The sequence below is a fragment of the Meleagris gallopavo genome, chromosome 2, assembly GCF_000146605.3.
Source record: "Meleagris gallopavo isolate NT-WF06-2002-E0010 breed Aviagen turkey brand Nicholas breeding stock chromosome 2, Turkey_5.1, whole genome shotgun sequence".
NCBI classification, from domain to species: Eukaryota; Metazoa; Chordata; class Aves; order Galliformes; family Phasianidae; genus Meleagris; species Meleagris gallopavo.
This window is the reverse complement of record NC_015012.2, coordinates 5695346-5709273: the sequence shown is the minus strand read 5'-3', so window position 1 is coordinate 5709273 and position 13928 is coordinate 5695346. Positions and strand designations below refer to the sequence as shown.

General features: G+C 41.0%; 1 protein-coding gene across 3 annotated transcripts in view; it reads left to right on the top strand.

Annotated features, from left to right (window-relative positions):
- The window catches only part of PLEK (pleckstrin), a 53279-nt gene extending 40896 nt beyond the window's left edge, over nucleotides 1–12383 (top strand). For all 3 annotated transcript variants that reach the window (XM_010706438.3, XM_019612542.2, XM_003203684.4), the window contains 8 exons: nucleotides 626–781; nucleotides 3989–4170; nucleotides 5269–5360; nucleotides 6142–6326; nucleotides 7715–7819; nucleotides 9208–9291; nucleotides 10524–10593; nucleotides 11259–12383. In XM_010706438.3, the coding sequence (XP_010704740.1) occupies nucleotides 632–781; nucleotides 3989–4170; nucleotides 5269–5360; nucleotides 6142–6326; nucleotides 7715–7819; nucleotides 9208–9291; nucleotides 10524–10593; nucleotides 11259–11398 (1008 nt within the window). In that variant the 5' untranslated portion in view covers nucleotides 626–631 and the 3' untranslated portion in view covers nucleotides 11399–12383. The remainder of the gene's footprint in view (nucleotides 1–625; nucleotides 782–3988; nucleotides 4171–5268; nucleotides 5361–6141; nucleotides 6327–7714; nucleotides 7820–9207; nucleotides 9292–10523; nucleotides 10594–11258) is intronic.
- The last annotated feature ends 1545 nt before the right edge of the window (nucleotides 12384–13928 follow it).

Sequence of the window (13928 nt, the reverse complement as noted above, 5' to 3'; positions counted from 1 at the left end):
AAAAAAAAAAAATTCTTCCTTATATCCCATCTAAATCTCCCTTCTTCTAGTTTGAAACCATTTACCTCAACCTTACCACAACAGACTCTGCTAAAGAGTCTGTCCCCTTCCTTCTTACAGCTCCCCATCAGATACTGAAAGGCTGCTCTCAGGTTCTTCCCTTCCTGGATCCTTCCCTTCTCCAGGCTGCACAGCCCAGCTCTCATCCTGTCCTCAAAGGGAGGTGTTCCATCCCTGGGCTCATTTTTGCAGCCCTCCTCTGGACACTCTCCAACAGCTCCATGTCTCTCCTATACTGAGCACTCCCCATCTGGATGCAATGCTCCAGGTGAGGTCTCACAGTGCAGAGCAGAGGGGCAGGATCTCATCTCTCAACCTGCTGGGTGTCATCTTGAATCAGTGTAGCTGGGACAATGTTGGAAAAACTCACAGGTGGGGTCACTGGAAGAGGAAGTAAGTGGTGGTCAGAAGAATAACAACAGTGTGTTTTAACTGCATAGTAAGATGGGTGCGGTTGTGGTTTAGCGTTCCCCTTGAGACATGATAATTAATTTAGAGTCAGATGTTCTGTGGAAGATCATGTCTTCAATGGATATCATGTGAACAGTGATTTTTTTCAATGCAGGGTAGCATGTTTAATACCTGGAAGCCAATGTGGGTTGTGCTCTTAGAAGATGGAATTGAGTTCTACAAGCGGAAGTCTGACAACAGCCCCAAAGGGATGATCCCACTAAAAGGAAGCACCATCAACAGCCCATGCCAAGATTTTGGCAAAAGAATGGTAAGTACTTCTTTTTCTAATAACTATGATTGACAGTATATTTAAACTCCTGAAGGCCCTGAAAGGGCACAAGGCTGGTAGTTAGATTCCTTATTCATATCCTGGTGATCACTCTCATTTGTCTTAGAAGGTTGCAAGCAGGCTTGGAATTTTGTAGCGTTTGAAAGATGTGACTGCTTGAGGAACAGCTCAGGATATTTCAAGAGGAGCAGTTCAGAAAGCAGTTGTTCAAATTTCTGATTCTATCCTAGTGGATCTAAATTGTATTTTCATGGTGCCAATAGCCACAAAATAAAACTGTGGTAAACTGCCTCATGAGCTCTGGAAAAATGTAGTTATTGCCAAAGAGCACTGACTAGCTTGCTCGGGTGGGAGGGAGATAAATGCTGTGATACAAATGCCCTAAAAAAGCTGTGATTCCAAACTGTTTTGTTACCATTCAGTAAGTACATGAGGTCAGGTAGTTCATATTCATATAATCTGTTTTATTTGCATGTTGTGTGGTTATATGTAGAGCTTTTACCTATGACTAAGAGCTACGTGTTTACTCAGAGTGAAAAACCAAAAACGATTTGGAGAAATTAGTTGAAATGATGCTATACGTTTGGGCCATCTCTGTGGGCAAGCATGGCAAGCAAGCTAAGGTCCAAGTTCCCAAAGAGATGCACGTATCATGATACTGGTAAATTCAAAGTCTTGTTTGAAGGAAAATTAAAAGCAGGAAAATGAACGTGTAAGAGTGCTTGTTTTGTCATAGGGTTCCTGAAATATATGTGTTGGTGAAACAAGATTTCCAGGATCAAAGAATGATGCATTTAGTCTGGAAGGAGAATTTTATGATCATGCATCCTTATCCCATGCTCATCATAGATGCTGCAATACCTGAGCTGCCCAGGGAGAGCATTCAGTTGATTCAGAAACATTTGAGACCAAAGCCATTTACTCCTTCTTGCTGACAGCTTCTGCCATACTCATCCTCTGGCAAGGCAGGGCAAGCCTTACTGGTAACCCCTGCAACTTTGGATCTGACCTTCTGCTTCAGCAAGGTGCAAGCCAGAGCTCTGCATTACTGCACTTGACTTCACTTCTTCTGCAAACCATGAACAATAAAGATGAAGTGTAATTACATCCAGGGTCTAGAGCATGGGAGAAGAACATAAAATAACCAAATGAAGGAACACAGTATGTCTGTACACATTTGGTTCTAATTCTGTCAGTTTGAAATTTTGTCTCTACATTATCTAATTAACAACCCCCTGTACAGCTTTCCTTACTCTATACATGGGAGGAGGATACTGTTCTGGAGTATCAGATCCTACAATACAGTACTAGACATTCATTTTTTTCCTTATAAAGCATTTTTTTCTGGACAGGTTTTGTTTTTTTTGGTGTGTTTGAAGTTCTAATAAAATCACTGTTGTTCTGTAGTGGTTGCATGTGCACTCCCAAAATAGGCAGAGGGGTCCGAAGTGTTCAGTGTCAGATCAGGAAGACAAGGCACGTGCTTTTTCAGAAGTAAAATCTGATGCAGTTTGTCGAAGTCAGTGGAAGTGGTCCCAGTGACTTCATTAGGTGTTGGAGCAGATCCTTTTTGTTAGGTCAGTGAGATCCCTCTGCAAGTCCATAGACCAGCAGCCCTGAAGAAGTGCAGATCTGCACTTCTCAAACAGTCAAAGCTGCAACATACTCATTCATATAAGCAGTGCTGTTATTGGGATTGTTCTTACTAGTAGTTACTGCCCAACATGATTAAATTACTGCATATATTCCCTGAAAATATAGGAACTTTATTTTTTGATATTTTACATCTTTATTATGCAGCTGAATTCAAAGCCTCTTCCAACTTCCATGTTCATCTGGTCAGATTTGAGCTGTTTGAGTCAGGTAGGCCTCAATGCAGTGATACAGTCTGAAACCTCAAAGGTGCATGTCACAGCACACTTAGTTTGGTAAATCAGTTGCAAAAAGCAGATGTTGAGGGGAAATCTTGGATTTGTTAAACAGATAAAGCGTGTTCCCAAGAGGCTGTGACTGCATATTTAATGACTTTAATTGCAAAATACACTCACCACTGTTCATTGGTCTTGATGTGAATCTTTATCATTGCTCAGTGTGATGTTAATTCTGCTATATTCCTTCTTCCTCTGGATGGCATTATCATGTATGGTTCCTTATAGTGGGATTCATTTATCTAAAGTGTTGGTGTTTAGTTCAAGCCAATGCTCTAACTTTCTCAAAAGCACACATAGATATACATCTCCAGAAGGGAGTTTGTTCACTTCTAGGATTGGAGACAGCTGATTATTCAGAGTCTTGATTTCATTACTGTAGATCCAGTGTTCTGTGCCCTCTGATGGTAGTCTCTACTTGTTCCTATGGATCCATGCTGTTTGCTCCCTTATTAGCTTGATGTTTCCAGTTTGATGCCTACTGAGCCTTTTTATTCTTGTACAACTATGGAAAACATAACAGTTCCTCTTACGGGGAGTTGTATTTTAGAGGAAATGGAAGCCCTCTTGTCTGAGTAATTTGACCTGGATTTTCCATCCAAAAGGTCACTGGATGAAAGCAAGATCAAACAGTCTGAACTTTGAGGGTTTTTTTCCAAGTTGTTGTTGTTGTTGTTGTTTTCCTCTGCCTAGTCTTGCCTTCAAAAGATCTGTTCTCATTTTGTGGGAATACAGGTTTTCCAATGGGGTCAGTGTATATTAGAGAGGCAGTGATCATGATGTGTATCTAAGAGTTGGATTTATCATTTCCTTACCAAACTCTTAGAAGGGTGCTAGACTGCAAACAAGTGCAGCTACTCTGTGATGTGACAGTTTTCTTCTCTCTAAGCAGTATGGTGTGGTTTGTTTTTTGTTATTGTCTCTCCTCCAGACTGACCACATCTCTAAATAGTGTGACAAGTTTACACCCATGTAATTTTGCAGGGGATGGGTTCTTCAGTCTTTCAGCTATGTTGAACTTGCCAGCAAATGTTAAAATCATCAGCTATATCAGTGCCACTCATTTTTGCTGATGTTAGCACTAGCTGGAAAGTAACAAAAGTCCATTTCCTGTACTGCCTGTCCATGCTTTTCTTTGGAATTATTTTATTTGACTGTGGCTGTAAGGCACTCTCCAAAGCCCTTTAGGTAGACTGTATGCCATGGTGACACCAGCTACACTAAAGCAACTTGAAAAAAACATTGTTTATCCTTCCAGTTTGTCTTCAAACTCACTGCAGCCAAGCAACAGGACCACTTTTTTCAAGCCTCCTACCTGGAAGAGAGAGATGCTTGGGTACGGGATATCAAAAAGGCAATTCAGTGCATAGATGGAGGTCAAAGATTTGCCAGGAAATCTACAAGAAAATCCATCAGACTGCCTGAAACAATCAACTTGAGGTATGTTCTTGTAGCTCTGCTCCTCTGTTTACTTTCCTCTGCAGGCAATGGCAGATATGTAACCTCAGCATGAAAGAGCTATTAGCATGTCTGTCTGTGCTACCTATCCAGTTTCCCTTGGAGTCCTTTCTGCATAACTGACAGTTTCAGCGTGGCAAAAAATAACTTGTGGTGAGAACCTGGAAGATCTTTTTTAAAGCATCATCTTTTATAAAAACAAGCTAATTTGTCAAAGGATTTTGCTTATGAGCAGGCTTCTGAGTACACTGCAGCACTACATGTGATTCTTTTAGGAGAAGCATTTCACACAGCACAGAATTTAGTGTAAAAATGTTTTTATATTTATTTTACCTCTGGACAAATGGTACTGTTAGCAGTTTTGCATGATGAAGAGAGTGCCTGCCAGAGAACTTGGAGTTGGCAAAGGGCACACTCAAGATGCCATCTTCTTGTCAGTACAGGTCAGTGTGATATTTGTCTCTGAGCAGCAAATACAAAGATACAAGTGAGCCTGTGGTCCTTTTTACAGGTTAGTGAAACAAAAAGGGGCAAAGATCCAACTAAACGTCTTCACCATTTTCAGGGGATCACCGTGATTGAATAAAAAGCCGAAGAATTTAGCCTGTGACACTTAGTGTTTGTCCTTCTCATTTCAGAATCTCAGGGAATTAGTTCTGAGCAAGTGAAAAGCAGACGGGAGGGAGGAAGTCAGATCAGGAGTCACTGAGGTTACTCGGGGCCTCTGAGAGCATATAGGCTTTAAGGATGTCCCAGTCACAGGCTTTCTGCTCAAGCAGCCTCCGCAGTAGGTATTCCTCTGTTCAAACTACAGTCATCACAAGCTGGAACAGTCTCAAAATGGGGGTAATTAATGATGAGCCCTTCGTGCACCATTCTTGTATTTGTGATGACGGTGGTGAAGCCTCCACGCTTTGCATAGAAAGCTTTTCAGAAGAAAAATACTAAGCCATGCTGTAGCACTGCAGAGAGCACTATGCTAGCAAAATACGAAGATCCTCTGAAAGAATATTTCTATAACAGCTGGATATAACTTTTTACATGCTAACAGTTTTTGCTGTTTGTTTGTTGTATGCACAGTGCTTTGTACCTCTCAATGAAAGATCCTGAAAAGGGAATAAAGGAATTGAAGCTGGAAAAAGATAAAAAAGTGTTCAATCACTGCTTTACAGGTAAAGGAGCTCTTGTCCTGGTGGTTTTTTTTTCCTTCATTCAATAAAAAGGGCACAGGGCTAAGAGTCTAAAGATAGACTCTTAGCTACAGCTCTAAGCTATTTAGAGTAAACTTTGTGAAGAAAGTTTGAGAGGAAAGCCTGGCAGAAGTCATCTTGACCACTGTGGGACATGCTCAAAGGATGAAGCTTGAGAGGGTTCAGATACAGTCACAGTGAAGGAGAGAAAATCAAATGAGTGCCAGCAAGATTGAAATAGATCTTTCTAGAAAGTTGTGTGAAACAATTCCAGAAGAACTGTTTCTCACTGAATTTTTCTACAGCAAACTGTGTCATGTTTTTAATTCCTGTCCTGCTCCAAGTCAAATCTGTGGATGCTAAGCTTGAATGTCAATCTCTTTCTACAACACTGCATCAGTAACGCTGCAGCTTGAAAGACTATCTTCTCCAGGCTTGGCTTTTCCAGTCTCTCTTGCTGAAGCTTCCCAGCTCAGCCCTGCATCTTTTCCCAGCTTTTTTCTCCTGGAAGTACAGTGTCCAGGAGTTGTATTGGCCCAGGACATCAGTTGGATTAGCTGTAACTCACTGGATGACACAGGCACCTTTGCAGGTTAATTCTCTGCATTGTCACTGAGAATATCTTTCAGGAGATTTGTGTTTAGAGGGAGTGGACTTTTTGCCAGTGGTGGTGTTTATTTCTTGTTATTTTTTTATATTAGGTTTCTGTGTGTTTGTCTTGATCTGTGGCTGATATTCATATTGTTAATTCCTTTATAACCAGGCACTGCTGTGATTGACTGGCTGGTCTCTAGCAACTCCATCCGAAATCGCAAAGAAGGCCTCATGCTTGCCTCCTCCCTCTTGAATGAAGGCTACCTACAGCCTGCAGGAGATACATCCAAGGCTGCAGCTGAGGGACTGTCAGATACCCCATTCCTGGATCTTAGTGATGCCTATTACTACTTTGTGAGTGCTGTACTGGTTTTCCTTTGTTTCTGGTTTGCAGATACTCTTCTCAGGCTTGAGCCTTGTTTTTTAAGTCCTGAAGGAAAGGTTGTCAGAAATTGAGAATTCCGTGTTAAATATCTTTCTCCGTGTGACGCTCGGAATAAACTGACTCACTTTAACATTTGTAAGGTCAGTTCTTCTGTCGCTCTGTGTGAGCTGAGATCAAACTGGGTTCTTTTTAGCTTAGACTTTGTTCCCAGTAATTTCAGCAGTAACCAAGACTTGGCCACCAGCTCCCCTGATGATGATTCAGTGGAAGGGAAGAGAGTAATTCATCATCATGAGGCTTCTTAGAGCAGCTCAAGCTGGAAATACCTTTTTGTGCTCAGAGCCATCAGATGTGACTCAGTTCACATGCACGCAAGCAGAGCTTGCCTATCAGCCAAGAAGCAAAAGTTTTCAATATCTACCTCATAACCCCTGTTCTGGGTAGCTTAACCAATCTTTTCAGTTTATTTCTTCAAATTAGTCCACAGAATATGAAGAACTTGCAATATTGCAATTACAGTCAAATACTGTTTTTAAAAATGCTTGGTTTATGAACTTATGCTTGCAAAGAATATTCTTACCGTCGTGTAAAATTGCTTCAGTTTTACAGTTCTGTTTATACTTACACGTACAATCACCCTGCTTCACCAAAATGAGTTTCCCATTGCTTGCTTTGTTTTCCTAGAGTATCTCTATGGTACCTGTGCAGAAACTGAAGCGCTGGCAGTGCTGGTGAAGGAACCATGTAGCCATTGTGGTTCCTGGCTACCCATGACGCTTCTGATAGCCCCTGTGCACTCTGCTTGCTTTCAGCTTGCTTTTAGTTTGTTTCAGTGGTCTGAGGGAGGAAACTCCATGTCAGCACCTGGCTTGTTTTCACATGAATTGGAAGTACAAAAGCTTACTATATGCAGTACAAATGGTTACCTTCATTCGTACCATTTGAACTATGTAGTTTCACTAAGCAGCGTCACAAATTATCTGGTGTGGACAAACAGCCTAGATGGAAACATTTCCTCTTCTTCCCAAATTTTAGATGCTATGCTGCATGTAGGAAGAGGAGAGGTACATTGGATTGGGAATGGGCAGCTTAAAATTGGCTGTGCCAGCTTTGCTTCATGTAGACTGCGATGCATGCAGGTGCTCCAGCTCTCTTCAGATGCCCAAAGACCCGTTTTCATGCTTCCAGTGTGACATGGAGAGGTCCTCAGCTCTACTGGAATGCTTTTCAGTAAAAGAGTTGGGTTTTTTAGGTATCAAAAACAGAGTGGAAGGAAGGCAAAGAAGCCATGCTCATACATTATGTATAAACGTGTACCATTTGTGTAACTACTTAATGTTCTCTTGTGGTCATGCAGCCTGACAGTGGATTTTTCTGTGAGGGGAATTCTAGTGACGATGATGTGGTCCTGAAAGAAGAATTCAGAGGCATGATAGTCAAACAAGGATGTTTACTAAAACAGGTTGGTACCACACACTTTCTAGCCTCTCATTGGAATGGGTACAGGATTACTCTTTTCCCCTTAAAAGCTTTAAAGAAGAGAAAAATAAGCCTATGCCATGTCTTCCTTCAATAGGTTTTATCTCTGTCTCTCCTTTTACACAAAGAACTCTTCCTGTAGCACAGCAGCAGGATTTCTGATCACAGTTGCAAGACTTATTGCTGTTAGTATAGAACAAGATAGCTTAGTGTTTTAATTAAATACAAGAGAATGCTGAAGTAGGTGTTTTAGCAAGGGTATCTGCTTCTTCTGGAAGTCTGGTGCCATGAAGGAAACAAGAAAATATCTGTTGGGAACATAAGTACTTTTTGGTAGTGTTCACTTGTATTTCTCTTGTTCAACCATGTTTCTCAAAAGCAAAAGAAGAAATTAGGTATGAGTCTTTCTGCTAACGTTTACCCTGTCACATTCACCTCAGCCTGGTTAGTAGGAACTTCTTTGCAAGCAGCAATAGTTAGTTGAGAAACTAATATTTTGAAATGCTGAGAGGAAATGATTCATGATGTTCTTTACCAATTAATCTGGATTTGGTCACCCTCCAGTGAACTGTGGTTCACTGTAGGCACCACTGCTTCTGCTGATTATGTCTGTTTTCAAGACTGGAGTGATGGATGGGGAAAATGTAGTCCTGCTGTGTAATGGTGTTACTGCAGTTACATTGTGAGAGCTGTGAAATGAGTCAGTGTTTCAGCTTCCTGAAATGCTTCCAGATCTGATGCCCTGGGATGTCACCCAGTTTGTCTTCCCTGCAGCTTTTCTGGTGACTCATCATGTTCAGGCTGGGAAGGTCAGGATGGTCATATGTGCTGGAAGAGAAATTTCCTATCTTCCAGGAAGAACAAAGGGCAGAACTAGATGAGCTGGATGTAGTCCATGCATGTCTAGGGTCCTTGTGACCAGCAGGAGTCCGTGAGGTGACCAGCTGGCCCAGACTGAGCTATAGGATGAGATCTCCCAGAGCTTGAATGCACTTAAACAACACTGATTGATTGGAAGTAATGGACTAAAGGCTGAGGGTGACTTTTGTTAATATTTGGATGCCTGCACTGTTTGGAGCTAAATCCACATGTTGATATTATGCAGCCCCTGAGGGCAGTCCCTAGAAGTAAGGTGCAGTGCCTGGAGCCTCAGGAGGGCTGGGTGCCTCAGAATGGCATTGCTAGAAGGCTGTGAATTGGCATTAAAGCTTCCTCAGCCATCCAGCCAAGGATGCTGTGGAGAAACATTAGGATCTGAGCCTGGCTGCTAATAGCAGTGATTATATATATGTGCAATTATAATTGCACAGTTAGCCTTAAGCATTTGCAGGGTGGGCAGTTCATGACATTTGTGTTTTTGAATTTTTCTAGGGGCATCGGAGGAAAAACTGGAAAGTGAGAAAGTTTGTTTTAAGAGAGGACCCTGCGTATCTTCACTACTATGATCCTGCTGGAGTAAGACACGTTTGGTCAACTTTGAATTATTTTTCTGTTTGTTTGGCAGTTTTGCTTTGGGGTTATATTTTCTGTTGTTGCTGAAATTTGGTTAGTTTTTTTCTTTGATTTTCAGGCTGCTCTTTTCTAGAAATGAGTGAAGTATTTGCTTAGGAATGTGTGATTAAAAAAAAAAAAAAGCCAGGCGGGACAGTGGGGCAATTTGTGTTCACACTGCCTGGTCACTCTGGAAAAGTAAGAGGGAATGATAGTTTTGGGGGCTGGCAGATCAGGGTGGCAAGTGACATCCAGATCTGGGAGCAGTCAGTACTGAACTGTGCTCTCACCTATTCTCTGTGGTCAATTGGAAGTGAACAAGTTGAAAAGAGCGAATTAAGGCAATACAGTGATTTTGCAGTTTATAATTTTCCCTGTCGGAGACATGGCATTTTATTCTCATATAATTGTAATAGGCCAAATACTGTTCTGAGAAAGGAAGGGGCATCACTGCAGAAAAAACTACCCTCAAAAGCAAGTGTCCATATGGGTTCAGCCCATTGTGTGTGTTTATTTTGTCAGGGACAGCTGCAGGAGCAGTGCTGTTGTTGTGGGTTACAGTTCCCCACTGTGCCTGTCCCGCTTGGCAGAAGCAGCTTAGACACAATGGGGAGTCAACGCTGAAGAGTTTGACCTCCATTTCTGGTGTGTTTTCCCCACTCTTGGCTTTTCCTCCCAAAATACTGAAGTGTCAGCTGATCGGAAATGCATGCTTCAGGCTTATGCTAACAGAAGTGCTTCTTCATCCATTCTTCGGCTATCACAGTCTAGAAGCATGAAAGAAGGAAAAATAGTCAAAGTTGTAACAGCTCCTGCTGTTTTTTATTTTTTCTCTAATTAAGCAAACAAAAACTTTTTAAGATCTACTCTTCCTTCTAATTAACCTTCTTTTCACGATGAAAAGGAAAGCCTGTAGTTGGCACAAGGTGGTTTATACTCTTACCATGCCATTATTCAGGACATGCAAAATACTCTGCAGATCTTGAATTCCAAATTCCAAAAGAGGCTTCTTATTTATTTACAGGTTTGTGAACGCCCCTTACCCTTCATATTACTCTGGCTGAGGATCCCTGGTTTTCTGAGGAGATGCTTAGTCACCAAATGTTTTTGTTTCCACTGTGGAGTTGTAGTCAGTTACTGAGATGTGAACTGTTTCAGGAGTGCTGTATTTTATGCTGACTTTTTATCTTTCCCAGGGAGAAGATCCACTGGGAGCAATCCACTTGAGGGGCTGCGTGGTGACTGCAGTGGAAGATATGCCAGACTGTAAGGAACCATAGTGAAAGAGCTGCTATAGGGTTTTGGTGCATTCTTTCAATCTGCCAAAAATCACAAGTGATTTTTTTTTTTTATTTTTACTCAAAAACAATCTATTTGCAACAATTCAGTAATTGTTCTGATTACTCGGTTATCTTTAATTACTAGAGGAAGGTACTGTGATAAAGGTAGCAACAGGGTATCTTGTGCTTTGTCAGTTGTTTAGACTAGTCAAAATGATGAACTGGCATCCCTATGTTAAGATAACTGGCCACAGAAAAATAAGCTGAGTTCTCTTTTTAGTTTGTTTTTTTTTTTATGGAAACTTTAGGTTACAAATGGTAGTGCCAATGAATTGCTATTCTACACATTGTTCCTTCTCAAAACTAGAAGCTGTGGGAAGAGCAATGGTTAGCATTGCTGCAGGAACAAGAAACATTCACTCTATGCATTCTCTTCTCCATTGAAGCAATGGTGAAATGTGCAGAATTCATATTTTTTTACTCCAAAACAGTGACAGATTTCATGGGCTTAATTTTGCAAACTGTTTACAAAGGTATGGTCAGGCACGGCTATAGAAAGGAGGCAAATCCTGTTACGTAATGTAAAGAAAAAACATTTTAAATGCAAGACTTTGATCACTCATAGCTGGCTTCCTTATTTCTTTCCTATAGCCAAGAAGTGTGACGTTGAAAACAATCTGTTTGAAATAATCACAGCAAGTGAAGTCCACTATTACTTGCAAGCAGCTTCATCCGCAGAGCGTACAGAGTGGATCAAAGCAATTCAGACAGTTGCTAGGACTGGGAAATGAAGATGATCCACCAGCAAGAAGGACAACTGAAACTGATTGCTCAAAACAAAATGGGAATTTTAGCTTTTCTCTGAAATAAAGTTGTGTCAACCAGAAAAGCCTCCTAAGGCTTGTGGATTGGGAGGGGGGAATAAGTTTCAGTTCCGTAGTGGGCACAACCACAACAGAAGTAGAAAGTGTCTTACTAAATTATAGCATAGAATATGTTACATTAGTGTGTGCTTCCTGTAGTATTCAGTATGCCTTGGGAAGGTTATATCTTCTGCCTTTCCCTGCTGCCACTGCTGATAGCGAGAATTTCACCATTAAGAGAGGACAGGATCTCATTGCTGTCTGTACACAAGAAATAGCCACGTATGACTCAGCTTTTACTGTTTGAGTATCTTCTAATAACTCAAGGGATTCCCAAGACAAACCCTTTCTTCTTTACCAGCCTGTCTTTCTACTGCCATGTTCAGCTATCCAAGTAATGCAATAGAGCTAAGGAAAAAATAGTTTTTTGGAGATGTGATCCACACCTTTATAATCCTTCAGTGTTAAGGACTGGAAGAGTTCAGACGACTGTAGTAGCATTATGCAGAAAGCATGCACAAATCAATAACAGCAGTATGAGTATCCATGCAGGAAAATTCTTTGCCCATGATTCTTCTGAGGCAATCTCAGTTTTTCTGTACCGCTTCATTTTGATCTTCACTAAATTTCTCCAAAAGAATCTGTTCCAAGATCATTGTTTTGCTTTATTTAGATCTTCAGTGCAGCTGCTGCAGTGTTGTGCACTGCTGATTTGACCTGTATTTGAATTAAGAATCTTTCAGGAAAAGGATCCATATATTGATACTTGAATTCCCAGCCGAGGTGTTGTTGATTAGGGTCTTTCTTAACCTACAGAAATATACTCAATGCTTGGCTCTGTGCTTTAAGTCGTATTTGAGGAACGTTATTAGTTCTGCAATAAATGTCATTTGATGGTGTCAGGTTAACCTGATCAATCTTTGTTTTTTGTCATACTGCCTGCCTCAAACCTCCAAGTCTTCAAACTATAAGCAAGAACTGGAGGTCATCATGTGAGATTCTGCATGTAGCCTTTTCTTAAAAAAAAGAAAAGAAACTTTTAAAAAAAATTAGATTCCTTATCCTTAAGAACTCTTATTCAGATTTCTTGAAACTGAGAAATAAATATGGTTCTAAAGCTTACCTTTAGTTCTGTTTCATTATGTGTGTATTTACCCTGTTGACATGTATACCATGCAAACAGAGCCAGGAGAAGCTGCTACTTCAGCCTAGGGTAACCTGATTGATGTTCAGGAAGAAACTTCATCTGGTTCATGGAAGCTGTATTATCACAAAAGCTGTTGTTGTTTTGGTAAAGCAGTAGTACAAGCAGCTTCTGCAGTAACTGGACTGTGCCTTGGTCTGTTGGACCAGCTTGGTGATGATAATCTTGGAGGGTGTGGTGCTTCCATCTAACATGAAAACAAAACTTTGGTCATCCACTGCATGCGTTTGGGTTGATATGGGATCTGCACAAAGGAAAGCTATAAATACAGTAACAGATTGCTGATAAGGTTGTGGTTTTTTTTCCCCTCCCATTTGGAGGGGAAAGGGTATGAATGTATCATCATCTCATAGACAGCAAAAACAGTTAATAGAAAGCAAGTCTGAAGAGATCTAATCTAATGTACCTGAAGGTTGATGGCTTGTTGCTTTCTAACAACATTATACCAATACTGTGCCTTTCACTCTTGCCTAAGGAACTCTCTGCAGTTATGTTCATGTTACGGAGTTGTGGTTTGATATCAAACACCTGCAGAAGAACAGGTACCCCTTTTTTGCTGGGACCCTCTTGTGTTGGTGAATCTGCTGAATTGGTAGAAGCCAACGTAGTCTGATGAGATCTGGACCTCAGAAGACTGTACCAGCCCAGAAGGAAAACATCTTGGATCTTAAACTAAGCTCAAAGCTCAACCGTGCTTTCTACTCTGTTTTTATTACACAGCCATCTCCATTTGTTTATTGGTCTCTGGTGTTTTTCTTTTTTTCTTTTTTCTTTTTTTTTTAACCCCCAAAGTGCTTGGTTTTTCAGAATTTGCAGGCTTTGGCATATTTGTGACCTCAACAAGAGAACAGTGAATACTGGCAGTCAGCAGAGTCTCCATTATCTTAAAGCAAACATGGGTTTGCTCAAGAAGCTTCTTGTCCTTGGGCCTAAATCTGGGTAATTTTCTACCGACAGTGTGATAGAGCACTCCTGGCATCTCTCACTTCCTTGAATTACTTCTGGTAAAGGATCAGATCTCATTCTTTAATAAGCTGAGTTTCTTCTCAGAAATAACAGAAAATGCAGCTGTGCTGAGGCAGCAGGCTGGCAGAGACAGTGTTGTCACATCCATTTAGGACATAGAGGAAATCGGTTTCTAGCAGGCATTTCCTGTATCTCATGCAAGCTGACAGGATCGCTGAAGCTTGGTTTGTTATTCTGAGGCAGGAAGCCTCATAGTGAAGAGAAGATAAACTATTTGCTCAGCCCTGC